General features: G+C 43.5%; 1 protein-coding gene across 2 annotated transcripts; it reads left to right on the top strand.

Annotated features, from left to right (window-relative positions):
* The first annotated feature begins 1,402 nt into the window (after nucleotides 1-1,402).
* DYNC1LI2 (dynein cytoplasmic 1 light intermediate chain 2) lies at nucleotides 1,403-27,041 on the top strand. 2 transcript variants are annotated; one of them, XM_034672848.1, is made up of 13 exons: nucleotides 1,403-1,655; nucleotides 1,831-1,904; nucleotides 3,933-4,049; nucleotides 8,549-8,779; nucleotides 14,078-14,247; nucleotides 15,265-15,358; nucleotides 16,364-16,499; nucleotides 18,599-18,710; nucleotides 19,268-19,327; nucleotides 20,113-20,154; nucleotides 20,555-20,672; nucleotides 22,204-22,320; nucleotides 23,911-27,041. In XM_034672848.1, exons 1-13 carry the CDS (start codon nucleotides 1,549-1,551, stop codon nucleotides 24,009-24,011), a joined length of 1,479 nt encoding a protein of 492 aa, XP_034528739.1. In that variant the 5' UTR covers nucleotides 1,403-1,548; the 3' UTR covers nucleotides 24,012-27,041. The 2 variants fall into 2 exon arrangements, with proteins under 2 accessions (XP_034528739.1, XP_034528740.1); XM_034672849.1 differs by lacking the exons at nucleotides 1,403-1,655; nucleotides 1,831-1,904; nucleotides 3,933-4,049 and adding exons at nucleotides 5,572-6,161; nucleotides 6,803-6,845.
* Nucleotides 27,042-27,753: the final 712 nt, after the last annotated feature.

Here is a 27,753-nt window from a genome sequence, read left to right as displayed (position 1 = left end):
AACGCCTGAGCCACCCAGGTGCCCCTGGCCTGTAGTTTTAAACTCCATCTTCTGTCCTGTGAAAATTCAGACATTATGACTTAGAACACTTTCAGATTTCCAAGGGTGTAACTCTTAATGGGTTTTAACTCATTGTCTTGTTTGAACCTGACGTTCAGGTTGGCAGATGCTATACCTATTTGTTGGATCCTGTAACTCTTGCTGCCAACATTTGGCAGAGCCAGATCAGAATTCTACTGGTTTGAAACTCATGTAGGTGGTTACTTTTCTGCCATATCCCACTTCCTTGTGATATTTAGAAATGCCTTGTAAAGTGAGCTGTTTGAGGATACCAAGAGCCCTCAGAGGCCACACCTAAAGTTAAGCTCTATAGGTGAAATGTACTTGCTTTTTCCCATTATTTTCTTACTTCCCTTTGTCATTTCTTGACATTTATCCTTTCATATCTTTTTTGTTCCTCCAACCCTCGCCCCAAGAAAGGAAATTAAAGCCGCCTATTTTTTTTTTTAAAGATTTTATTTATTTATTTATTTGACAGAGAGAGAGACAGCCGGCGAGAGAGGGAACACAAGCAGGGGAGTGGGAGAGGAAGAAGCAGGCTCATAGCGGAGGAGCCTGATGTGGGGCTCCATCCTAGAACGCCGGGATCACGCCCTGAGCTGAAGGCAGACGCCCAACGACTGCGCTACCCAGGCGCCCCTAAAGCCGCCTATTTCTGGTGTGAAATGCTGGCTCCCTGGAAGTACCATTTAAAAAAAACCCGTTAATAAACTCAAGTGTATTGTTTACTGCTGCAAAGATCACTAGCCTGGAGTTTTAATAGGGTCAAGAAAAGAGGAGTTGGAAAGGGGGATATTTATGAGATTTGAGGGTCTACTTTAAGGTCGAGCTTTCAGTGCGGGGCTTGGTGAGAATTGGGCAAATTTCATGATATAATAGTTTAAGTTCAGTGAGTAAGACTGAAGTACTGGGATGCTAACCTCTGACATTGGGGTCCTTGGACAGGTTTCTTAAACTTTCCAAGCTTCAGGTTCCTCGTCTGTGAAAGGGTTAGATACGATTCAGTGAGATAATGTGTGACTGTGGCACAGGTAAGCGCCAGATAAATGGCGCTGTCGGGCATTAGTCTCACTCCAAAGCCTGAACTTCTCGGGTCAACCCCCCTGGCTTCTTGGCCCCAGACGGCGCACCGCGAGCACACAGCTGGGCGAGGACCCCAGGCCAGGTGCCGCTGCGCCCGATGGCCGGCAGAGGTCGCCCGCGTGCCCTCCGTCCGGGCGGCTCCCCCTCCAGCCGCCGTCGCCTCTCTGCGCATGGCTGCCCCGGCGGCCGCCTGACCGCCGCCCACCTTCCACCACCGCGGCGGCCTCATGACCTTGTGGGAGCTCGCGGACATCGTGGGCCCGGCGGAGCACGGTGGGCGGCGTGGACTCTGAAGGGCGGGCGGCGTGAGGTGTGGAGCGGCGGGCGGCGGGCGACCCGGCCAGGGTCCACGCGGGTCCTCGGCGGGCCCGGGGGAGGGCCCTCTTTGTGGCTGCAGTTGGCAAGATGGCGCCGGTCGGGGTGGAGAAGAAGCTGCTGCTGGGCCCCAACGGGCCCGCCGTAGCGGCCGCCGGCGACCTAACCAGTGAGGAGGAAGAGGGCCAGAGCCTTTGGTAAGACGGCGAGGCGCCCGGGCTGAGTCGTCTGGGCCGGGGAGGGCGCGGCCGGGGGGGAACCGGCCGGACTGGGCTGGACCGTCGGGCGGTGTTACGGGCTGTCGCGGGCAGCGTAGGTCTGGTCGGGTCCAGACTAGCCCCGGGGCTGACCGCTTCGCTGTTGCCCCCACAGGTCCTCGATCCTGAGCGAGGTGTCCACCCGCGCCAGGTCCAAGCTGCCGTCCGGCAAGAACATCCTGGTCTTCGGTGAGCGCCGGAGGCGGGGCGTTGCCCGGGGAGCCGGGGTGGGCGAGACGGGCGCTCCTCTCACAGGTCCCAGCTTCTCTCTCCTTGCCGCCTGCCCGCAGCCTGCCTCGCCCAGGAGGGCTGGAGATCCTGGCTGGACAGCCGGAGAGTGGCCAAGTCCACCGTGCCTGAGGTTGGGATATCTCTTTTGGAGAGTCCAGTGATGCTGGCATGGAGTTGTCGGCACATTCCTTAGTCATTTGGCCGCAACATCAACCTTGTTTTAAATGTCCGTGATTCTCTGCGCTCGTAGCTTAGAAGTTCACCAAATTGCGGTTGAGGGGGGTGGTGAGAATATGAGAAGGTTAGGTGAAGGAGATGGGGGAACGAGATGACTTGGGGTCAGGTTTAGAGATGACACCGGGCCCATTCCTTCATCTTCATTAGGAGTGCACAGTCGGAGAGACTCTGCAAAGGACATTAGGTCTTGGAGTCCTCACTAGGGACTTTTCCTCCATTATTCCAGCCCTCACTGCTGGGTTACCTGTGTCAGGTCTCTTAGTGTGTCTGGTCTCAGTTCCTTCTACAAGTGAGGGAGTTTGATCAGGTTCATTCATCCAGAGAACCCATTTGTTGAGTCGTTCCTGTAGGCTGGGCACAGAGACAGCACAGACATCCTTCAGACATTGCAGAAGAATCTCAGGCTAATGAGAGACTGATATGTTGGTAATTGTGCTACACCATGCTTGCATGGCAAGATTATTGTGGGAGCATCACATTGCTTGATGTTTTGTGGGAGGGAAATTTTGGGGTCAGGTGTTTTGAAGGCTGTTAACATGCAGGGGCACAGAGGGTTAGTGTTTGCAGGAACATAGAGGTGATAGGAGGATGTGGGGGTTTAGAAACTGCCAGAAGCTCCTCATGGAAGGTGATGGATGAAGTAAGTTGGGGCAGATTGTGAAAGACTGAAGAGTTGATGCTTTTTCCTGGAGACCCCTTAACCTCAAGGGTCTTTTTTTCCCCCTCCATCCCCTGATCCTCCTGCAATAGCTGTTAGGGTCGTCTTCCCAGTGTTTTTGAGGAAAGTTTATAGTCTTTAGGAGATGATCACTACAGAAGGTAATAGAGGACCTTTAGAGATCTTCATGAAGTGGGGCATTAAGGTCACCAGATCTGTATTTTAGAAAGGGAATCTGGCAGCAGAGTTGCAGGTGGTAAAAATGAGCAGGTATTGAAGTCAGGCTGACAAGTGTTCACCATGGCCCAGATGGGATGTGGAGTGTCTGAATGCAGTAGTGGCATTGGGGATGGAGAGGAGGCCTTCGATCTGTGGAATGCCTCTCAATTCTCATGTCCTGTAATTCCATATTATTAAGTCCCAGGGCTGCCTAGTAATGTATCTGGGTGGTGGTTTGTGTTAATGTTTAAGGTTTCTTTTTCGGGGGTGGGGGCGGTTATTTGGTGGGGGATGAGGAGGCGCTTGATAATTACTGAGTCTGTGCTTTAGAGTTTTGCTCAGGTCCGTAATTATTTTCATCAGTTTCCTAGCCTTCAGGATGCCTATAAAAGAGAGGTACTAACATCAAAAGTGAATAGTAGCTTCTGTTCTTCATGATTATGAGACAGGATCAGACCTTTTGTAGTTCAAAGTTTCTGGGCTTTAAGGTTAATTATATTTTGAAGATTTCTTGCTTTTCTTGTAGTAAAAGTTTATTTTGTGAGAAACTGACTCCACTTTTTACTTTCACTTCTCTAAATGCATGTCTTATAAATTGTAGGTAGGGCCTGTGGACCTGCATTATTCCTTCCCTTGTGAAGTAAGGATGACTGCAGTAGAATATCATTTTAGAGCTTGGAATTTGCTACCTTTATCACCATCCCCCCAACCACTCTTACACAAAGCTTGCTTTGTTTATGATGAATGCAGGTGAGACCTCAGCAGCAGGCTCTGCGTGAAATTTTTAGTTGAAACTTGTGTAAGTGTCAAGACTCCCCGTCCTTGCCTAGGATGTATGGCACGCTTTGCCTTCTTACGTATATCGTTTGTAGGTGAGGATGGCTCTGGGAAAACAACCCTCATGACTAAACTTCAAGGAGCTGAGCATGGCAAAAAAGGAAGAGGCCTAGAGTATCTCTACCTCAGCGTCCATGATGAGGACCGAGATGGTAAGTGAAACGTTGATCCATGGTGAGGGGTATATGCATGTCTCAGACTCCATGGTTGTGGCACCTGCAGTGTGTCTAGGCATTCTCAATTTTCTGTTTAGTTCTAAGAGAGTTAGTCACAGGGGAACAGATGAAGTGTATGTCTTTGCAGGACTTTACCCACTTTTTTTTTAAGTTTATTTATTCAGGTAATCTCTACATCCATCACGGGGCTTAAGTTCATGGCCCTAAGATCAAGAGTTACATGTTCTTTTGACTGAGCCAGCTAGGCACCCCTACCCACTTTTCCTTTTTAGAGTATGTTAATAAAATTGAGGAATTGGGACTGTTAGCTATTGCTTTGGGTAGCCCCCAGTTAAAAGGAGATATTGATGGTAAAGTTGCAAATGCCCATAAAGGTAGTAAGAAAGATGTTCTTAAAAGCTGTGGAAAAAATAAATACATAAACACTTTGTATGAGAGAAATCCTTGGCAGATTGATTTGGGCACATTGTTATTCTGCCACATCCTAGTGGAGAATCTGAAATTGGTATGATTCAGAGAATAACAGCTTAATAGATATTCACAGTAGTGTTTTCTGAGTCTTTTTGTGACGTTGTAGAAATGCCAATTTCCTGTGTTTCTTTCAGTGGAGGAAATAGAGGCTTGGAGGTGATGATGTTCTCTCTTAATTCCTTATTTCTAGAATATGGATAGTTATAGTTTCTGCCTGGAGAGTAGATGGGAATATTAAAAGTACATGATAAGCACTCTTATAAAGATTAGATATTACTTAAAAGTTCTTTCTTGTAGGTATAATTATAAGTTGGATTGGAGTTGTCGTTTTTGGTTACCACTACTCAGTGATGCCTCTTTTATAAACTTTTAAGTTTTATGAATGGCTCTAAAACAAATAATCTTTGGTGCCTTGATCTTTTCATTTGTAAGAAGGTTATCTGTGTAGCCTAAGGGTGAAATATCTGTGTTAGATTACTTTATATTTGCCTTTACCCATTTATTTTTATTTTTATTTTTTTTTAAGATTTTATTTATTTATTTGACAGAGATAGAGATAGCCAGCGAGAGAGGGAACACAAGCAGGGGGAGTGGGAGAGGAAGAAGCAGGCTCATAGCAGAAGAGCCTGATGCGGGGCTCGATCCCATAACATCGGGATCACGCCCTGAGCCGAAGGCAGACGCTTAACCGCTGTGCCACCCAGGCGCCCCAAGCCTTTACCCATTTAAACAGTAAGGATCACATTATAAGGGTGATTATATAAGGGAGCAAATCCCACCGCCTCTGGTTCCCCATTTCCTTATTGCTAAAGTGAAGAAGATGGACCCATGTCCTTTCTAGCAATATAATCTTTGATCTCCAAGAGTTATTTAATAGAGGTCATGGATAAGGGTCTCTTACTAAACCTTGGAGACATGCATTATGTTAATGTTAACTGAATGATCATTTTAGAACCCCAGAGACTTGCTTCCTTTGCCATGCGGAACATTGCCTGGACGTTATAAAAGAAAGGCAAGAGGTAGGCCTGGTGCTGAGGGCTCTTCTTGGGTAAGGAAGACAGGCATTCAGATGCCCAGCTGGGCCCACCAGCATCAGTGTGGGTAAGTCTGGGACTAAGGGGCCACTGGGCCAGGCTTGGAGGGCTTCATGTTATCTGAGTCTTTTGCATCCTGTTTTTGTTGGGCAGCGTGGTTATTGTGGAAAGCACTTGGCTTTTAGAGCCACCAGAACTGGCTCAGAGTCTTACTTCCATAATCACTAGTTGTGACTGACTTAAGCCCTTCACAACTCAGTTTCCGTATTTGTTGAATTGGGTAACAATACCTATTTTGTAGGTTGATGGAATGAGAGGTGGCATGTGACACAGTGGTAGCTCTTGTACCCGTCTGAAAGTACAAAACCTGGTGTAGATATTCTGTGAATTTGCTTACATCAACATGGCATAAGCATATATCATGCCAAAGCATCGTATTAACCATACTCCCTTGCCTTTGAGTTGAAGAACATATTAACATTTATTTCAGCTTCCTTAAGATTGCCTTAAAAATTTCCTGGTCTCTGCATTTTTAGGCCACCTACTTGCAGGTCTTTTTTTGATGGAGAAGTTGCCCTTACAAGTAAGTGGTTAGTTATACATCTTTTCAGCAATAGTCTTTTTTGTTGTGTGATATGAGTGGATTACATATGATATATTTTGCAATCACACAGGTAGAAAAAATGGTCCCTGGCTTGTCCCTGGTTTGTGGTGGGGCACGACACCTCAAAGAACCACTGTTCCAGGGTTGTGGGCATCTGTTTAACGTCACATGTGGTGTGTATGATCTCCATGCACATGGGTGATTATGTGTAGTGGGCAGTGGGAAGAGAAGCCAAAGAAAGGAGCCATGCCTGCTGAGGGGAAGGCATTAAAATCATTGGGCTTCAGGTACAGAGCAGTATCTTTGAAGACATCCACAGAACCCAAACCAAAACCACTGTCTAAAATCTATTAGAATTTTGAAAGTTTAGTTAAATGTAGATACCTTATTAGACTGTTGAAATAAAGTCGTGAATATAAAATTTTTAACAGCATGTAATTTAATGAATCGATTACACAAAAAATGATAACTAATGGAAGATAGGTTTTTAGAGTGTATTTTGGAATTTGTTGGGAAAGAAGTTAATGAAATGATACTTTTGATTGTAGGAGTTCTCCTTCAAGGCACTTTTGTAAGAAAAATATTTGTCAAAAATGATACCTAAAAACTTTTAAAAACAGGTTATCATTGCGGAGAATTATCTTCTGTGGTTTGATCATCCAGGTATGATTTTGGAACTATGTGCTTCATTAAATGTCAATAGTTGCACATTTGTGTGTGTTTAACTTTTTATTATGGAAAACCTTTAAAAATAGGTACAACATAGACTTAGGATCATGAACCCCAATGTATGTGTTAATTTGTCTTAAACAGTTACCTTAAACAGTTCTTCAGCAGTTTTATTTCAACTGTAGTCTCACTTGCTCCTCCTTTCACTCCACATGGATTATGTTGAAGCAAATTTCAGACGTTATGTCATTTCATTTGCAAATACTTCCATATGTATGTTTAAAAGATAAGGATTTTTTTTTTTTAAAGATTTTGCTTTATTTATTTGACAGAGACAGCCAGCGAGAGAGGGAACACAAGCAGGGGGAGTGGGAGAGGAAGAAGCAGGCTCCTCACACAGGAGCCTGATGTGGGGCTCGATCCCAGAACACTGGGGTCACGCCCTGAGCCAAAGGCAGACGCTTAACGACTGTGCCACCCAGGCGCCCCGAGATAAGGATTTTTTTTAAAGATTTTTTTATTCAGTTGAGAGTGTGTGAGAGCAAGAGCAGGGACTCTGGGATCATGACCCGAGCCGAAGGCAGATGCTTAACTGATTGAGCCACCCAGGAGCCCCTAAAAGATAAGGATTTTTAAAAACATAACTTTGTTCTTTTTATACCAAAAATAACTAATTCCTTAATATCACCAGGCATCCAATAATCCGTGCCTCAATTTGCATATGTAATGATTTTATCTTGGCATTTAAGCGCAAAGGTCCTGTCTCTTTGGCAGCCTTTGTAGTGTATGAACTCCCTGCTTAGTGTGCCTGAGAAGAAGAGCTTGTTCAACTGCAGGCTCTGCGGCACAGCTTGCTGCCCCACAGATTGCTGATATCTGAGGAGAATGGATTAGGTAGACTATGGTGCAGTTGACCAGTGAACATTTTAGCTTTTATATGTATGTATCTTTTGATTCTTATTGAAAGTTAAAATGTCCTTTTTATTCCTCAGACATTGCTGAATCTCTTTAAATGTGGATATAATATATTATGGTAATTAAAAATTTCTAAAGTGTAGAAAGTTCACTAGACACCTTGATCAAGGGTTACTTCTCACTGAGCACTTGAGCTCTTTCCCGAAGAGGATTTCTTTTTGTGTTTTGTCTGGAATTCTATGGTTGTCACCTTCAGGTTTTTTTTTTTTTTTTAAGATTTTATTTATTTATTCGACAGCACACAAGAGTGGCGAAATGGGGGGAGGGTAGAGAGAGAGGAAACAGTAGACCCCACTAAGCAGGGAGCCTGACACACTGATGCAGGGCTGGATCTCAGGACCCCGAGATCATGACCTGAGCCGAGGGCAGATGCTTAACCAACTGAGCCACCCAGGCACTCCTCAAGTTTGTGTTTTTTTTTTTTTTAAGATTTTATTTATTTATGTATTGATTGATTGATTGAACAGAGAGAGAGAGAGACAGCCAGCGAGAGAGGGAACACAAGCAGGGGGAGTGGGAGAGGAAGAAGCAGGCTCCCAGCAGAGCATGGAGCCTGATGTGGGGCTCAATCCCAGGACCCTGGGATCATGCCGAGCCAAAGGCGGACACTTAACAACTGAGCCTCCCAGGCGCCCCTCCTCAAGTTCTTCTTGATGTGGCTTTTTTTCAGCTGTGCTGATGGTTATTGTCAGATAGTAACTTAGCTTTACTACTTCTTTTAGATCACACACGCTGCAATGTGTGGATTCTGGATGGAGACCTATACCACAAAGGCTTGCTGAAGTTTGCAGTTTCTGCTGAATCCTTGCCGGAGACCCTGGTCATTTTTGTTGCAGACATGTCTAGACCTTGGACCGTGATGGAATCTCTACAGAAATGGGCTAGTGTTTTACGTGAGCACATTGATAAAATGAAAATTCCACCAGAAGAAATGAGGGAGCTGGAACGGAAGTGTAAGTAGAATAGGATTTTCTTTTTTTTTTAAAGATTTTATTTATTTTTTTGACAGAGACAGCCAGCGAGAAAGGGAACACAAGCAGGGGGAGCGGGAGAGGAAGAAGCAGGCTCCTAGTGGAGGAGCCTGATGTGGGGCTTGATCCCAGAACGCCGGGATCACGCCCTGAGCCAAAGGCAGAGGCTTAACAACTGAGCCCCCCAGGTGCCCCTAAAGTAGGATTTTCTTAATTGGAAAATTCACTAGNTTTTCTTTTTTTTTTTAAAGATTTTATTTATTTTTTTGACAGAGACAGCCAGCGAGAAAGGGAACACAAGCAGGGGGAGCGGGAGAGGAAGAAGCAGGCTCCTAGTGGAGGAGCCTGATGTGGGGCTTGATCCCAGAACGCCGGGATCACGCCCTGAGCCAAAGGCAGAGGCTTAACAACTGAGCCCCCCAGGTGCCCCTAAAGTAGGATTTTCTTAATTGGAAAATTCACTAGTGTCTTTGGATGGTTCAAGCCACGTTCCTTTTCACAGTGTCAAAAGGTTACAGAGCTTCCCTTACAGAATATGTGGGTTTTTTTGCACCATTTATTTCAGAGTTTCTCTTGTAAATCCAGTAGTCAAAAAGTATCTAAAGCAGTGTTTCTCTCAAGCATCACAGTTGAGAAAGTAAATGAATCCATATTCCTTATTATCTTCGTTGGTTCTCTTTTAAAATAAGGGTTCTTTCCTCATCCTTCAAATTTGGATCAGTTCTGTGGGTCTTTTCACTTTTGTGTTAACCTTGGCTGCTGAGTTAGCATCAGTGGTTGTGGAGACTTACTGGGGGATCTGCAGCTTAAGTCCATTAACCTGGGATTCCATTGAGGCCCCTTGGACTCTTTTATTGACAGGTTTAAAGGAAGCCCTACAAAAGACAAATCTTTCAGCTTCTATCTTATTAGTTCATTTTGGAATCCAGCAAGTATGATTTTAGTTACAAATAGGAAGGTCATTTTTTTTTTTGTTATTAAAATGAAAGGCTATTTTGAGACTAAGGACACCCAAGTCCTTTTGACAACAGAGAACTTTCAAATTAAAGTTTGTTTTGTTTTGTTTTTCCTTATTGTGATTCAGAAGCTTATTTTTCCTTTCCCTTGCTTCTGTGCACTTACATCAGCTTCTGTCCACTTGCCAGGGAAATGGGAGGGGCAGGGGTTGGGGCTGTGGCCGTGTGCAGCAGCAGCAGTCTTGGCCAGGGCAGGCTGGGCTCAGCCTGGCTTTTTGCCACAGGATGACATCATTCCCTTTAGTGAATTAATAAGGGCTTCTAGGGCATGGCACACGGGATCTTCACACTTACTGGCAGACGGGTTCAGAAATTTTGATGTGCTTTCTAAATCAGAACTCTTGTTGTGTGTCTTCCTTTCATAAATTCCTCTTGCTCCTGTCCCACATTAGATAAAACGGGGAGTTTAACGTCTAATTCTTTGGTTTGCCTCATGCATGTTCGTTTCCTGGCTCACCTTCATGTGTGCTAACCGTGGTTGTTATGCAGCTCAGCTCGTCTATCTTCAACCACTGACATTTCTAGATAATGCCTCTTTTTCCCCTGGAATAGAGACCTTAAAGACAACTTCTTAGAATAGTTCTGAGGCTGAAGAGCGGTTTGTCTTTCACTGCCCATTTAGCATCTTACCCAGATTAATGGGTTAATGCCTTGGAAATTTCAGTCTCTGAATCTGTTTTCTTAGTGTTACAACCTTGTGAAGATTTTTAAAACAAAAAAAAGATCAAGCCAAGGATATTGTTCTTTCCCACATAGGGAAAGTGTCTCTCTTATACTGGGTCTGTTCTAGGCATCGGAGATGCACACAGCAGACAAGATACCTACTCCTGGAACTTTGTGTTCCCGTGAACTATTGAATTTATTTTGTGCTTAGTCATTGATGTCTGTCACTTAGGATTAGATTCAGCTGCTTGTGACACAAAACCCAAAATAACAGTGGTTTAAACAAGACTGAAGTTGATTTCTCTGTCCTGTAAATGAAATCCAGAGGTAGGCAATTCCAGCCTGAAAAGCAGCTCTGGGAAGGCAGGTCAAAGACCCTGGTTCCTTCTTCTTATTGTTTTGTCATCTTTAGGATGTGGTTCTCTTCCTCTGGACAACTAGAGCTGTAGTCCTCACATCCGTGTTCCAGACAGCCCATGGAAGAAGAGGAAAGAGGGACTGAAGGCAGCGTGCCTATTGTCTTCCTAAGGAGGCTGGGAAATGTAGTTCTGTATGGCCGCGTGTTCTGTGTATCAGGGTTGGATTTGCTTACAAGGAGGAAGAGAAGAGAGGACACAGGAGGGGAACTAGCGATTGCTGGAACCACATCCATGCCTCATGACTCTGGTTAACCTTCTGAAGGCCTCTCTTGTTTTCACTGCCCTTCCTCTGAGATGTTTGGATGGTAGTCGTGCCTTTGTGTTGCATATTGAAGGCGTGACTTTGTTAGTGCTGGCTTTAGGTTACATTTTCATAAAGCAGTCAGTCATCTTCTTGCTCATGAGACTCCCACTTGGCCCATCAGTTGGACTCTAGGTATTATATTAAATGAGTGAAGGGCTGTCACCCAGCCTACTTCCAGTCCAACACCAGTCTCCAGTCTGCTGAGTTTGGAATGCTGCTCCATGGCACGCCGCTCTTTCAGGATTTATTTCCCCAGGGCTCCTGAATCTGTGGCAGCTGTGTGGCTGGCAGTGACGGGGGAGGCCAGAGCAACACCTTGCTGCTAGAAGGTGGTGCTTGTGTAGGTTAGTCTTCCCTGCTTTATGTCTGGGACTTCCCTTGCTTATCAAATAGAGAAAAAAAATGAGGTGCTGTCTGTGGGATCTTTTCAGGACTGGAACCAGTGGATGATCAGTGAGGTAGGAGGGAAAAGATGAGAGAGAGAGAGGCAGCAGCTAGGGTAGAGCACTCTGATCTCCTTCCCCTACCCACTCCCATGAGATGCTAAAGGGGGCCCCTGGGGTGGACTAGGAAATATTGTCCATTCCACCATTGGAAAGAAATTGTTAATACTGTGGTATGTGTGCACCCTAAGGGAAATGCTTTTTTCCTTTTATTTTTTTATCTGAATTACATGTTCTTTATGTTTTTATCCTCCTTTTTCACCAACCTATATGTTATGAACACTTACTCTGCCTTCCACCTTATTTTCTAAAATGCTGAGTTATTAAAAACACATGTGTTTCCTACGGTTGCTGGATAGCCATAATTAAGTCATTCCTTTAGAGAGTGACTAGTCTAACCCCGGGCTTCCCAACTATTTTTACATCCTGGCATATGTAGAATACAGCAGTTCATGCAGTGCACTGGGTGATGGAGTTTCCTGGAGGTCACCGTTGGAGCTGCCCCACCCTCACTTCCCATAGCCACTTAGCTCACCTATAACTTGCTATGGGCTCTGCCATGCTCATTATTTTGGAATTCCTGGTTGAGTGCCTCATGTGGTGTTGGGCAGTGATAGGTATTAACCAGACTTAAGCCATTGTATTTTCCATTGATTTGAAGATTTGTTAAAATGCTTTCAAGGAGAACATTTGAGAACCTTTGATTTCTTCAAAATCCTTCAACAGCCATGCTAAGTTCATCAGAAAACCCTTCTCTTTTTGTTGTTGTTTTTTAAATGCAGTAAAGGTCTCTTGAGTGTTTATATTGACAACGAAATTATATGAATGAGCTTAATAAAGAGAAATTGTGGGACACCTGGGTGGCTCAGTCGGGTAAGCCTCTGCCTTTGGCTGAGGGAAGGGATGATCCCAGGTTCCTGGGATTGAGTCCCAGCAGGGAGCCTGCTTCCCCCTCTGCCTGCCACTCCCTCTGCTTGTGCTCATGCATGTGTTCTCTCTTTCTGACAAAGAACTAAAATGTTAAAAAAAAAAAAAAAAAAGATTCTTTCCCTCTCCCTTTGCCCCTTGCCCCTGCTTCTCTTAAAAAAAATGTTTGAAACCTGTTCTGTGGATGAAGAGGAGTATGTAGCACCATTCTCTTGGTTCTCTTTAATCCATTTATTTGCATTTTCTTAATGAGCATGTTGTGGATGAGGCTAAAATGCATTTTGGTCCTTTTGTCCTATTGGATGTAGAAGGGTATAGAGCTGCATGTTTGCTGCTGTAGCTCAAAGTAGCTTTAATTATCATATCCTTGTTTTCTGGCCTGATAAGTAAGCCTTGAAGTATCCATGAAAAGGTATGGGTCCGTGAGCTTTGTGTTCACTTAGCTTAACCAGGACCATGGACCATTCTCAGCTTGAAGGCCCTCCCGTGGGATTGCACTCTTGGCCTGAAGTAGTGACTGTGTGCGCCAAGAAGTGGACATTATACTGCTGACTCCTTCGTGTGTTAGGCAGGAACAGGTCGTCAGCACTGCACAGTGACTCAGGATCTCCTAAAAATGAGACTGAGTCCACAAGAGTGAGGATGATGAAGAGATGTGGATGGGCTGGCCAAGCCCAGCCTCGCTCCTTAGTGCAGACATATGTTAGCTGTATAGAAACAGCATGTTCTTGTGGAATTCAGATGGTTTTACTAGTCTCATTTTTTAAAAATATTAGATATATAAGAAATGTGGCTTTTTTCATAATAGAATTAAAATCTTAGAAGTTTTTTTTTTCTTTAAAGATATTATTTATTTATTCAACAGAGATAGAGACAGCCAGCGAGAGAGGTAACACAAGCAGGGGGAGTGGGAAAGGAAGAAGCAGGCTCATAGCAGAGGAGCCTGATGTGGGTCTCGATCCCATAATGCCGGGATCACGCCCTGAGCCGAAGGCAGACGCTTAACCTCTGTGCCACCCAGGCGCCCCAGAAGTGTTTAAAACCTGTTTAAGGGGCCTGGCTGGTTCGGTTGGTAGAGCCTGCAACTCTTTTTTTTTTTTTTTTTTTAAAAGGCAGATGCTTAACCGCTGTGCCACCCAGGCGCCCCAGAGCCTGCAACTCTTGATCTCGGAGTTGTGGGTTCAAGCCCCACATTGGGTATAGAGATTACTTAAAAATAAAATCTTGAAAAAAAAAATCAAAACCTTTTTAAGAGTTGGATATAGTTAAAAGATGTCCAGGGGTATGTCTTTGCTGCTTGGAAGTTCTAGTGCTCAGACTGGAAGCATCAGAATTGGCATTTTTTTGCATCACTACCTTTAAATCCCTAATATTGCAGTAGAGCAGAGTTTGGAAGTTTGTCATAACTCTTTACGTTTTGTGCTTATTACTGCCTTTTTTGGTTTTCTGAAACTGGCATGTGCATTTTTTATTTGTGTGTGATTTTCTTTTCCTTTTTTCACCTGTAGTTGTGAAAGATTTTCAAGACTATGTTGAGCCTGAAGAAGGTTGTCAAGGTTCCCCACAGAGAAGAGGACCTTTGACTGCAGGTCCTGATGAAGAAAATGTTGCCTTGCCCCTTGGTGACAATATGCTGACTCATAACCTGGGAATCCCAGTGTTGGTGGTGTGCACAAAGGTATGTGCCAGGGAATTGTAAATCTGGCTGGGTTTGGCCAGTGTACAATCACCATGTGAAAGAAACTAAGAGGCTTTACTTGTGTGTCTTCCTGTGGAAGAGTTGTACGAATTTGGGATTCATTAGGGTACATTGAATACGTCAGGCTGGAGAATATTGTCATTTAATGTTGCTGCTGGAAACATGACATCACTCAGTTTGTTCATAGTTTGAGTTAATCTCTCCATGAAGCACTGTCAACTTTATTGAGTGATTCAAATGTAGAGCTAAAAGCAGTTTTCTTAAGGCTCTGTGAACCAGTTGATCTAGCCTAAGCTGATGGTAAAAAATAATGTAGAAGAGCAGAATTCTCTAGGGTTTTGGCCTCTTAAAATCTGTTGGATTTGTGATGACTTTCAGAAAGGAACACAACACTCAGTACCCTATAGTATGATGATGTGGGAATGAAAATTAAGTTCAGTCAGGGAGATATAAGATGTTTCTCTTGCAAAAGGAAAAAAGTAGCTTTAAAAACATTTTGGGTTTTTGGGTGCCTGGCTGGCTCAGTCGGAAGAGCGTAGGACTCTTGATCTCAGGTCGTTGAGTTTGAGCCCCACGTTGTGTGTAGAGATTACTTAAAAAAATAAATGGACTTAAAACACACACAACATTTTGGGTTTCAAAAGCACTTTCTTCTCAACCACAGAGTACCGTTCACATTATATTCTGTGAGACAGAAGTCCTGTGGAGTGTGCAGTGCACAGCCATGTCCCACCGGCCTGCTTTCTGATGTGACTATGTATGGTTCTTAGAACAGTTGTGAGGTGGTCAGACTGTTCTGTCCCCACTTTACAGCTCTGGAAACTGTGGCCCAGGGTGAAAGAAAAATCTCCAGTTGTTTTTGACTCCTGTGTAATTATGGCTACGGCTTTCTTCTTTGGAACGATGATACTTCATTTCTAAAGAAGGTGCTGTGCCCATCCTCAGCAGGGAGAGAAGCAAAAAGATGACTCCTTTCTCTTTCTGTCTTCCCTGCAGTGTGATGCAGTGAGTGTCCTGGAGAAGGAGCATGATTACAGGGACGAGCACTTTGACTTCATCCAGTCACACCTACGGAGGTTCTGTCTCCAGTGTATCCTTGGAATGCTGTGTCAGGGCATAAGAGCACAGGCTCCCCAGAGCACAGTGCTAATCCAGGCTTCTCTCCAGATGGGGCATTTTCAAAAAGCTAAAGTACTTCCTGAATCCAGAACAGTCTTCTGCCATGGAGAAATTGTATACATCTTTTTACTAGTTTTTTGTTTTACAGTATTGGAATATGAGACTTAATAATTTGTGTCTGTCTTTCATCACTTTGTATTTTTAATGCTGTACCTTTGATAAGGTTTTCATATTAAGAAGAAAGCTGATATGGATAGTCTCATTACCAAACTACTTTTATTGTATCTTGGAAGTTCTCTTAAACTTTACGTTTTTGCAGAAAAAGTTAATTACCCAACACAAGATTATTTTAGATGCCACAGAGTTTTTCCCATACGTTGGTTTTGTGCTGTCCATGCAAGAGATACTGTGTCAATAGTCTTTTGAGTCTTATTTCTGTAAAAATACAATAGCAGTTGGTGCTGTGGTCCCATACCCTGGGATATGGGGGTTAGGGATAGGTTCCTGCCACTTCCTCTGGGCCTTTTATCTTGTCCACCTCAGTGGAGGGTGCTGATACATGTTAGGTACCCATCTCTTATAAAAGATGGGCTTAATGTTAAACTGGATCCTGTGTGAACATTTGTCTAGTAATGAATCTGTGTACCTTGGATATGCTGAGGGTGTTTTCTGGGCTAACCTCAGAGCCAGTAACTTGACTGCTTAGGAACCAACCTGATGGGTCAAAAGGTAGCAGTCTACATGTTAAAAAATGAGGTGCATGATCTGCCAGCATTGACAGGCTTTATGCTTTTGATATGGTTCATCTGTTATGATTACCGTTTTAGTTTTAAAAGTTTTAACACTTTCTATTGATAATGAGTGTATTGATCAAAAACTGATTCACCTGTGAATAGTACTTTGAGGGTTATGCTTGTATGTGTTTGCTTTTATCTCCTTCTGCAGTGAATTTGTTTTCCTTAAGCAGATTGATTAGATGGAGCAGCCTTGATTTACACATCAGTGAAGGAGGAGAAAAACCTTGACTTGTTGTATAAGTACATTGTTCATAAAACTTATGGCTTCCACTTTATCACACCTGCCTTAGTTGTGGAAAAGGATGCAGTTTTTATGTGAGTTCCTTATAGGTTATTTCAAATGTTTTTGTTTTTGTTTTTTTTCAAATGCTTCTTTTTATGGTACATTTGCTCTTCACATTTTATCCTTCCAAGTAAGGTGCCTTCTGTCTCTGTCATACACAGCCAGCTTTCTGCCGCCTTGGGGCAAAGCACTTGAGCTGGACCTCACAGGGGATAGATACACCCAGCTCCTCTCCAGATTAGTTGCCATTCTGCCTTTAGTCTAAGGGGAGTAGGTGGAGTGAGGTCGGGGGTGCTGCCTTTCTTCTTTGAGAGCAAGGTGCCAAAACTTAAGCCCGCCATTTTTCCCACTTACTGTCAGCTCTGATGGAATACTGGCTGGAGGAGGGAGTTGAAGTGTAGGGAATTGGGCTTTGGGGATTCTGATATCTTTTTTGAAGCATTTGATTTCTCTGCCCATTGGAGGGGAAGATTGCAGGCACCTTCATTGGTGTACTTATCAGCATGGGCTTTAGCTATACTGAATACTTACTGTGTTTTTGGCATTTCATATTTTGAGAGCTAGTGGAGCTGATGGTCTTGGGCAGAAATTTAGATACCTGTTTGCTCCAGTTTGTGTGATCATGAATGAATGTTGAAGCCGTGTGGCCTCTGAGAGGACTTGTGCTAGGAGATCACTGTTCGTAGGCTTAGATATTCTCTCAGCTTGGAATTAGAATTCCTTTAGCAACTACTGAGCACTTCCTATGTGCCCAGGTTCTATGCTAAGGATGCAGAAATAAACAAGGTGTGGTCCCTGCACACAGCACTGGAGGGCAGGGGTTGGGCAGTAATATTGTAGTGGAGGCAGTATGGCATGGAGGGCAGAGGGGGTGGTGCTGGAACGCTGAATGTGTGTGTGCTAAGCAGGCCAGAAGGAATGGAGGGACAGTTTCTGAGAAGGCTGAAGCTGTGAAACCCAAGAGCTCTGGAGACTAAGTAAGGTTGCTTCCTGAACATTCAGGGAGAGCCTCATTCGGGCTACTCACAGATGGCAAAGCTAGAGGCTTGGATGGATTTTTAGAGAATTGTTGTCCAGAGCAATCAGGCAAGCACCAAGGACACAAGCTCAGTGAGTGGTATGTGAGTGCCCACATCGCTTGGGATCCTGAGGAATAGGAAGCCGAGGAAGATGCGTTGGGGATTTTCCTGTTCTGGAGAGAAGAAGCATCTCACAGCTTCTGAAGGCTGCCTGGGTCCTGGTGGTATCTTGATCACACCCTGTCCCTTTGCATCTTTGATCCTGTTGGTAGTTTAGCTCTTTGGGAGCTGGTGAAGTCAGCAAAACCATTCAGATGGAGTACCCTGGCTGAGAACGTCATTTGGGTCCTAAAGCTGTAAAGCAGGGCTTATGTGGGGAAAGGGAGGCCTGTGAGAACAATCATTTGCCATTTTTTAAAGTTCGTAGAGTTCAAAAGTATGTTGTGTAGGGCATTTTACAGTTGCCCTCGTAGGAGAGTCCGGTGGGAAGGTAGGCTACTGCAGCTTAACTTAATGGAACCTGGGTGCCATCTTGCTTAGTGGTATCAATCAAGGGCAGCATCCATGTAGGAGCCTCAAGGACTCCTTGTGTTCCTTTGGTTTGGGGCTCAGGCGAGTGTAGGTTGTGGTGCCCTCCTTTGCTCCACATCTTCCCACGCCGGTAACATTAATAAAGCAGGCCATAAGAAAACTTTTCAGAAGAGTTCTCAGAGTTCCTCTACACTGAAGCCAAAGACAAACAGCCTCATCCTGAGCTCTGTTCTCTGTGTTATTCTTTGCATCTTCCACTCTGTCAGAATAAGGCCCCATCGTGTCCTTGCTTTTCTGGGTGGAGTTGTGTGAAAGCTCTGAACACTTCTGTGGGTCAGCATGTGTAGTTAGTAAGATCTCATTCTGGTTCCTTAGATCTTATTCCCCATGAGCTCAGTCTGGAGCAGGACCTGCGATGTCAAGCTGGAGGGTTATGCCACCGCTAAATTTTGACTTGTCTGCCACAAGTTACAAGCCAGCCCCAGCAACTACAGACCAGATCTTGTGGGAAAGGCTGTCACCTAGGAGCCCTCTCTAACTCTGAATATGCTCTAAAGTAATCCCTATTTCCTTGCTTTTAGACCTGCAGGTTGGGACAATGAAAAGAAAATAGCAATTTTACATGAAAATTTCACAACTGTGAAGGCAGAAGATGTATATGAAGATTTTATTGTGAAACCACCTGTGAGAAAGGTACCCAAGTCCCTTGCTTTGAGTTGTAGATTTTGTGTTTTGTTGGGGGTTTGTTTTTTATGAGAGAAGAAATTTGTAAAGAAATACATTTTACATATTGAACCACTTTCAGGGGAAGAAAAAAAGTAATCCAAGGGACTTTAAAAGAAAAAAAAAGGTCAGCTCAAGTCTAGTATTAAGTAAATGGCTCCAGGTGGTGGGGCATGAGTGATGGAGTGCCCACGTGGAGTTGGGCTAAAGTTTCCCACTAAGTCCTGAGAGTGCCACCACCGCCTCTGGATAACTATTGGGAGATCCCCGCTTCTCTGATCTGCAGGCCTGATCTGGGAAGTGTTAGAACCAGCCAGACTTGAAAATGTCAGTTGGCCACATGCCAAGGCTAGTCTTGGAACAGAGTTGGTTCCAGGCTAGAAAAAACATAATTGTGCAGTTGCAGCAGGGATTCTCCCCAGGCCCGTATTGAGACCCAAGCCCAAGATTCTTTCATCAAGAATTTTGAAACTAGTTTGGGTGTTTTTGCCCTGTGACCACAAATGAGTATGTCACTCACTTCACAGCTGGTCCATGACAAAGAGTTGGCAGCGGAGGATGAGCAGGTGTTCCTAATGAAGCAACAGGTAAGAAGAAGAAGAAGAAGAACCAGTGAGGCCAGAGCAGAGGCCTTCTCATGCATGAAATGCCAGTCCCCTGGGGTGAGGTTGAGGGCATCAGAGCGTTAAAGGGGTTGTAACCAGGTCTCCTTGTTCCCTCCCATTTCTAGCATTGGTACAGAGTAGGGGTTATACCATCTGCCTCAGGTGATCCCCTGCCTGCTTGCAGCTTCTCAGCAATGAGACGTTTAGTATCATTTTAAGTAACCTTTCTCTCTGGAAATTAGGTTTCCTGGCATAATACCTCCTGTGTTGACAGTTTACCAAGTGCCGTGACCTCACTTCCATTATTTTACATAGCCCTACACAGCCCTGTGCATGAAGGCGGGTGAGCTGTCGTATCCGTTTTGTAGGTGGGGAGAGTAACTTCCCCAGGCTGACAGTTGGGAATGCAAACCCACTCTCACCTTTCTGTTTTGCTATGACTTAGACATGTCTCCTACCCATGTCACGGGTCGGCCTCATGGTGCAGGCAGCTCAGCAGGCTGGGGTGTTGATGGTTCTTTTGTCAGCCGGTCCTCCCTTCTGTGCTCTCCTTGCTTCCTTAGCTCCAAAACTGGTTACTTGGATTATTTTTTTCACCATATACCAAATTGCTGAATTTAAATTTTTTGCAAGCATAATATAAAATCTGTGACTTTGTTGTTGTTAATGGCGCCCTCTAGTGGAACACTGGGAAGTAAGTGTTTCTACAGACCTTCAGTACACTCTTCAGGCCTTGGTTAATAGCCACTGTGTCCGTCTCTTTGCAGTCACTCCTTGCCAAGCAGCCAGCCACGCCCACGAGAGCCTCTGTGAGTAACTTAAACTAAACAGGGGGTCAAGGCCCAGTGTTGTAGGTGTCATCAGACTTTACGGCATTATTTCTAAGAGTTTATACTTGTATGAGTTTTTGTATTTTCAAGGAAATTTGGTTTCCCTGAAGGCCCAGGGCCAGGAACACAATAGGGACTCAGGAAATGCAGGAAGGAATATAGCTCTGGGAAATAGAGTGAGCAGGCTTTCTTATCTTGATACCTCCTCTCTAAGGAGAAACTAAGGTCTAGAAAGAGACTGAGCTAGAGCAAACTCCCAGTCCTTCACCCTTCTCCCTAGACTGTGAAAAATGTCCTGCAGAGAATGTCTTCATTTTTGGAATATGTATTTCCTGTTATTTTTATGCCTGTGTATAACTTGGGCTGATTTTGGACTTAGGAATCCCCTGCGAGAGGACCCTCTGGCTCTCCAAGAACTCAGGGCCGGGGAGGGCCAGCCAGTGTGCCTAGTGCCTCCCCAGGCACATCAGTAAAGAAGCCGGACCCAAACATCAAAAGTACGTATCCTGTCTCTGTGGAGAGTGTTTAGTCTTAGGCCTGAGCCCTGAAGGGCCTGGGTGGCTGGGTTTGGAAGGTGGAGACTCATGGCAGCTGGGCTGCTCTTCCCCCCAAGAAGGGGCTGCTTTCCCCCTTCCCTTGCTCAAAGGGAGGGGGCTCATGGTTGGGCAGGGACTAAGGCCTGTCCCTTTGTTGGAATCAGTGGCCTTTGCATCTAGCTCTGTGTAAGACCCCAGTTAGGCTGTGCAGGTTCCTTCAGAGAGCAATACAATGTAAGTCACTTTTTTTTTAAGATTTTATTTATTTACTTGAGAGAGAGAGAGACAGAGCATGAGCAGGGGAGAGGGACGGGGCGGGGGGGAGAGGGAAAGAAAAGTAGACTCCCCGCTCAGCAGGACCCTGGGATCATGATCTGAGCCAAAGGCAGACACCTAAATGACTGAGCCACCCAGGCATCCCAAGAAGTCACTTTAAAATCTGTATTTTGAGAGGCGCCTGTCTGGCTCAGTAGGTGGAGCATGCGACTCTTGATCTCAGGGTTGTGAGTTTGAGTCCCATGTTGGGTGTGGAAATTACTTAAAAATAAAAAATCTTAGGGTGTCTGGATGGCTCAGTCGGTTGAGTGTCTGCCTTTGGCTCACCCCTGCCTTCTCAGGGTCCTGGGATCAAGCCTACATCAGACTCCCTGCTCAGCGGGGAGCCTGCTTCTCCCTCTCCCTCTGCCTACTGCTCCCCCTGCTTGTGCATGCACGTGTGCGCTCTCTCAAATAAAATTTTATTTAAATTTATTTTTTAAAAATAAATTATCTTAAATAAATAAATGATAAATTTTAAAAAATGTGTTCTTTGAGAGGTACCTCGCTGGCTCAGTTGGTAGAGCATGTGACTATTGATCTTGGGGTCATGAGTTCGAGCCCCACATTGGGTGTGGAGGCTACTTTTAAAAATAAATAAAGTAAAATACAATGAAGTGTGTATTTTGAGTCCTTGGTTTTGTTTCTCATTTTTATATGATTACCATTTATGAATTGTGGGATTTTCTTCCCCCTTCACTTCTCTTGTCAAGCTCAGTTACTTAATAGTTTAAATAGCCCTTATCCCAGTAACTTAGTAATACCCAAAGATGTTGGCTACAGTAAAACTCTCAAAACAAAATGTTATTTAGTCCTTGCATGTGTGATAACAATCTTTTATTCATAATGAGAGCTTTTCACAGCATCTTCGGAGTGTTAAGGGCTTATGAATCTTTGAAAAACACTGTTTTGTGGACAGGGGGATGTTGGGGAGCATGAGTTATATTATGTCCCCAAACAGATGGAAAATGTAAACAGGTTTGCACTTACTTAATCATGCTAACACGTAGTTATCCTTGGCAGTGGCCGTATATAAGAAATCATAGTAAATGAAGTGCTCATTGTCTGGGAAAGATGATAGCCACAAAAGGATAATTCCGGGCTGAAAACTACTTTTGTGGTGGTGGTGAGTCCTCTGTGCAGTGGTGTGACGCTACTTTTCTTAATGTTTCCTTAGATAATGCAGCAAGTGAAGGTGTGTTGGCCAGCTTCTTCAACAGCCTGCTGAGTAAAAAAACAGGTTCTCCCGGAAGTCCTGGTGCTGGTGGTGTGCAGAGCACAGCCAAGAAGTCAGGTACTGAAGGACGCTTGGAGACCTCTGATCCTTGTGGTTGAGCAGTACTGGAGGTGGGGGGAAGGACAGGAGCATCTGCCTTCACCTGACGTGCAGATCCTCTGTGTTCTGAACAGCCAAGCAAGTAGCACATTCCTGCCTTATACCGAGCAGTACACTTTACGATAGGATTACCTTATTAGCATGCAGGTTTCCTTGGCACATTTAAGGTGGGATTTATGTAACATTGGATTCTCAGGAACTGACTTTTGGGTGAATTGAGGTATATTTTTAACTGTACATGTGGCCCTGGTGTCGGAACTATTCATGGGAGGTCATGGTCTAGAGTGTAACATTGACATTTTATTTATTATGTTTAATTTTCTGTGAGGCTTTATAAAGATTTTTGTTCACTGTCCCTAGTCTTGTCTTGAGCTGGAGTCTGTGAACCTTCCCTGTCTCACTGGAGGGTCATCCTTTCCTCTTCTATGAAGCTCCCCACTTGTCACACACACTCCTGTCTATGGCAGCCCACCCTCCTGTCCTTCCATGTGGGCAGTAGGGCGAGTCTGTCTTGGAGGCCTTTGAAACAAAAGAGCCAGGTTCCTTGAGGCCAGGAAGCTTGAGGCCATTTTATTTTTTTAAGAAATCAGTTATTTTTTTAAAAGATTTTATTTATTTGAGAGAGAGAACGCGTGCACGCACACATGAGCATGGGGGAGGGGCAGAGGAAGAGGGAGAAGCAGGCTCCCTGCTGAGTAGGGAGCCTGTTGTGGGGCTCAGTCCCAGGACCCTGAGATCATGACCCGAGCCGAAGGCAGATGCTTAACCAACTGAGCCACCCAGGCACCCCAAGCTTGAGGCCATTTTAAAAAGGGTTTTGCTTTTACTTTTCCATTGACTGTAAGGAATGTTAATACAGTATTTTCCCTAATCGGTGTTTTTAGATGGAAGGAGGTCCTCAGGAGATCGCTCCATCCTTAGGTCAGCCAGGCCATCAGGGGCTCCTGAGTTCTTGGAGACTCTCAGTCGGGTCTGGTGGCCCCGGGCTGGTATCCCCTGATAGGAGATAAGGGTCATTTCTAGACCTCAGTTAGCATTTGATAACAAAAGAATATGAGCACTGACTTTGTGCAGTATTGAAATGTTTGGCCTTAGTCTTAAATTCTTCTTGAAACATAGTGTTTCTAGACTACCCATGTGAGTTAGAGTGTTGTAATTAAAAACAAAACCTAAACACCTGTCTGAGGCACAGAAAGTAGATTGCGGTATACCATTAACTCACATACCACCTCTAAGAAGGCAGTGATGACAGTGCATGGGGTTGGAGTTGGGTGGTGAGAATGTTTTCAGAAAGGCCCTTATATTTGGCACAAAGGCATGCCCACACAGGGGGCAGTTATGTATTCAGGGGAACACAGACCTGTGATGTTTGGGATTAAGAAGGGTTGAATTGGGGTATCTTCTTAAAATCATTGCGATGAAAAAAGACTTGCTTTCATTCTTATTGAGGTTGATATCACTGATTACAGAAGTCAGTGTAATATTAAATGTTCCTTTCAGAAAAATAATTTTTCCCATCACTTCTGCCTTTTTTTTTTTTTTTTTAAGGACAAAAGACTGTGTTGACAAATGTTCAGGAAGAACTGGATAGAATGACTCGAAAGCCAGACTCCATGGTAACAAACTCTTCAACAGAAAATGAAGCCTGATCCTCCTCAAAAAGTGCATATGTAAAATGACCAAATAACTATGTATATTGATCTGCTAAGACAAGGATTTTTCTGATATGGCACATGCTATCAGTTTTTTGGGGCAGGGGAAATGAACTTAAAAAATACTTCATTGACTCGTCCAAGTATGAAATGCACATTTAGGAAGGTTACGTGTCAGACCCCTTTGTTAAGGATAACCCTTGGACTCTCAGGCATGCGGCTCTCTCGTGGGAAGCAAGTGGGCTTCTTGTGGAAGGTAAGGTAGATGAGAGAAAGAGGGCCTGCTTTCTCTCAGGGTGGAGTACATGAGACCAGGTAATCATTGATCAGAGGGTGATTAGTCTGACCAGTTGCGTGTTAGCAAATTCACTTGTTCTTGGGAAGCAGATTAAGTAGCAAGTCCAGGAAAGATAAAGACTGAAAGGAGGAATGAGAGAAGTGATGGTGGGGAAGCTGAATGTCGAAGGAGATGAGGAAGGCGGAGATGAGCAGTGTGAGTAAATACTGTGCGGTCAGTAGAAAGTCAAATAATCATTTTTAAGATTTAAAATCAAAAGCATTTCCAAACTAAACAGTAAGAAAATGGGAATTAGACTTGTTCTGAATGCATCTTTAACTTATGACAGATATGTAGAATGTGGGGGTGCCTGAGTCAGGTGGAGCTGACACAGGGGTGGGGAAGATGGCAGCTGCCTCAGAATCACATGTGTGGCACAGGCCATGTCCTTGTGGGACGTGCTGGGCTCCACGGATGTCCATCGGGGCAGACAGTCACTGTGGGGTGTGTTGAAAGTCAGCAGTTACAATTAGTTTACTTTGAATTGTTTTGTAATAGCTCCTGCTTTGTTTTTTAAATTTAAAAAAATTTTTTTTATACTACCACAGGCTGGCCTACTAATAGAGAATGGGTAACCAACCTCTCATTTTACCATAATGCAATGTGCTACAGAAAGTTTGAGGGAGGTTTGTAATGTAATTGCACTCTGATGAATTGGCTTGCACCAATCCCTGCCTTACGGTCTGTGGAAACCTTCACAGAGTTCCATTGATGCAAAAGGGTCTTGTCCTAGCTCTCTTGGTCTGATCAGTGGACAAATAAGTGTGAATGTTTTATATTGAAAATGGAAATGATACATTTCTCTTGTTTGTGTTTTTCATAAAAGGTAGCGTTTTGGTTTTTTTTTTTCTTATGGAAATAAGAGTTTCAGTATTTCCCTTTAGGGCAAATTCATACACATTGTCATGTCATACCACCATTCTGGAAATGACTTCTGTGGATTTGAAATGGCACTTTTAATTTTATACATGACATAGAACATTTGAATGCAAACACTACCACTAATTTAATGTATAAAACATTTGTTGTCAAACCAAGGGAAAAAAAAACCACAGTTCACTTATGTGGAGTTTACTTTTTTTATATGAAGTTTGTTGTACTGTGTCTGAGCATAACTTCCCTAATGTCATTACTTTTACATACCACATTTGACTGACCACTAACCTAGTACTGGGCATAACTTAATATCCTGTGTTACATAACAAGACAAGACTCTAAGACTGTCTTGAATTGCTTTTTTGTAAAGGTCTGAACACTGTTAAGGAGAAAGCTGAGTATTTAGTTGCCTTTCCGACAAACAAAAACATGTTCCTTGTGCCAGTTTTAATTGTTAAAAATACACTTTTTCACCCCTTTTTAAATTCAGTTTTTGTTTTTAAATGTGTTGTGGCTTCCAGTTACTCGATTGTCCAGATAATGACAGTAACTGACTGTATAAGGATAGCTGTGGTGTAGTGACCAATAGGTGCCCAACAGCTGTGGCCACACTGATGGTGGGGTCACTTAATCCCTCTCTCTATAGCAGCTGGGGTGGGGGTGGGGACAAAATAATGACCTCAGAAACAAGAATTACTGGAAAGGCACATGCCTACAGGGGATACAGTGTGATTTCAAATTTTACTGCAAAATTTTACGTTAAAAAATTTTTTTATCATTTAAACTGATAAGCACTTTTGTGTCAATATAAAATGTACTAAAACTGATGAAATGCTAAGACACCTGTCTTGTGAGGGAAGGTTTCTTGGAGATCACTTTTAGTTTCTCATGACAAGTGGATGCTCTTGGTAGCAGAAGACACTGGTGCGTGTAATGTCATGTGCACAGTGGTTGCCAAAGTCTACCAACTTTGGGGAGCTGTAGGGTTCTTTTTGGGGGCGGGTGGGAAGAGGGGAGATATTTTTTGTTATTTTGGGGTTTTCAAGCAGTGGAACCAAAGGCCGAACAGTAAACAGCCTTTACTTTTTAAAGTAAAATTGATTTTATTTGCAGAATACACTTGTATGGTAGACTGTTAAAGACAATTTTATGACTATTTATATATATTATAGTGGTTACATCTGCTGTCTGTCTTTAAAATGGAAAAATCAAAGAAATAAGCCCAACCTTGAAGATGTGGCCACGATAAGGGCCATGAATTGGTCTTTCCTAAAAATGCAACGGGTATGCTGCTAGAATTATTTAATTTTGTTTGCACTTTTTTTTTTGATTGGCATTTTAAAAATCACTATTTAAACTGAAGACGTTTTCGTGTTTTATTAGTTTAACAAAGTTGAAAGTGACTGCTCTGTACATCATGACCTTAACGATGTTGATGCTGTAAGTGGAAGTTTGCTGTCGTCTCTATACTAAGTTTATTGGTATTTCTAACTTAAAATTAGGACTGCAGATTATTCCCCCACCAGCCTTAGTCCAGGGGTGTGGCTCTAACCGGATGCAGTTATGCAGTCATGTGGAATCTTGCTTTCTAGTGCTGGAAAAGAAGATGTCTCTAATTACTGGCTTCAATAAACACGAATCCAGACTGCTTACAATTTTTGGTGACTTTCTTTATGATAAATCATCTCACTGGAGATAAAAATTGAATTGTCTGCTAGTCATATGGCCTGTCTACCGTGTAGCAAAAAATTGTATACCTGTCTCACTAAAAGTTAACAGAAATTCTATTAAAGAAGAAACATCTTGAAGCCATATTTTGAAGTATGTGGAGTTCTAAGCTGCGGGTACAGTACAGTGGGGTTTTTGAGTTATCCAGCGTATTTTCTTGTCTCTTAGATAAATTTTGTATCCACTGAATTGGACTAACTTTTATTTAACTAATTCAGAAGTCTTCAAGCTTCATAGAGGAATTTCAGAGCAACTATACCATAATGTTTTTTACCTGTTTAAATGGGGAACAGTAAAATATGTTCAAGAAAATCACCTTTATTGTATTAGAGATACGTTGTTTCTGTTTATTACATTTAACTAAGCATGTTAAATTTTTGTTCTTTAAAACTGATTTATTATACACATTTTCTCCCAACTTATTTTGAAAAATTGTAAACCTACAGAAAAGTTGAAAGTATATTGAATACCCATGTTTTTTTTTTTTTAACATAGATTCACCAGTTTTTAACATTTTTGCCACATTTGCTTTCTCTTTCCCTCCATTTCTTTATCTCTCACGTGCACACACAGATGCATGCATGCACACGCTTTTCCCTCCCTAAGACATTTAAAGTAAGTTTTAAACATCAGGGCATTTTACCCCTAAATATATTTGATAAGTCCAGGTCAGTTGTCTTATAGAAAGTCCCACATTCTGGATTTGTCTTATTGTTTCCTCGTGATTCGGTTCAGGTTAAATGCTTTTTGCGAGGATACATAAGTGAGGTTGTGTATGTGCTAATGCATCACATTGTC

The sequence above is a fragment of the Ailuropoda melanoleuca genome, chromosome 12 (assembly GCF_002007445.2).
Source record: "Ailuropoda melanoleuca isolate Jingjing chromosome 12, ASM200744v2, whole genome shotgun sequence".
Classification (NCBI taxonomy): Eukaryota; Metazoa; Chordata; class Mammalia; order Carnivora; family Ursidae; genus Ailuropoda; species Ailuropoda melanoleuca.
Note: the sequence above shows the minus strand (reverse complement) of the source record. Positions and strands in the feature narration are given on the sequence as shown.

What these genes read in the sequence shown, in the direction of transcription:
- DYNC1LI2 (XM_034672848.1), top strand. Translation starts at nt 1,549, where the DNA reads ATGGCGCCGGTCGGGGTGGAGAAGAAGCTGCTGCTGGGCCCCAACGGG. An exon ending in CAAGAACATCCTGGTCTTCG is followed by an intron (nt 1,905 to 3,932) that starts GTGAGCGCCGGA and finishes TATCGTTTGTAG; the next exon opens with GTGAGGATGGCTCTGGGAAA. An exon ending in CCATGATGAGGACCGAGATG is followed by an intron (nt 4,050 to 8,548) that starts GTAAGTGAAACG and finishes TACTTCTTTTAG; the next exon opens with ATCACACACGCTGCAATGTG.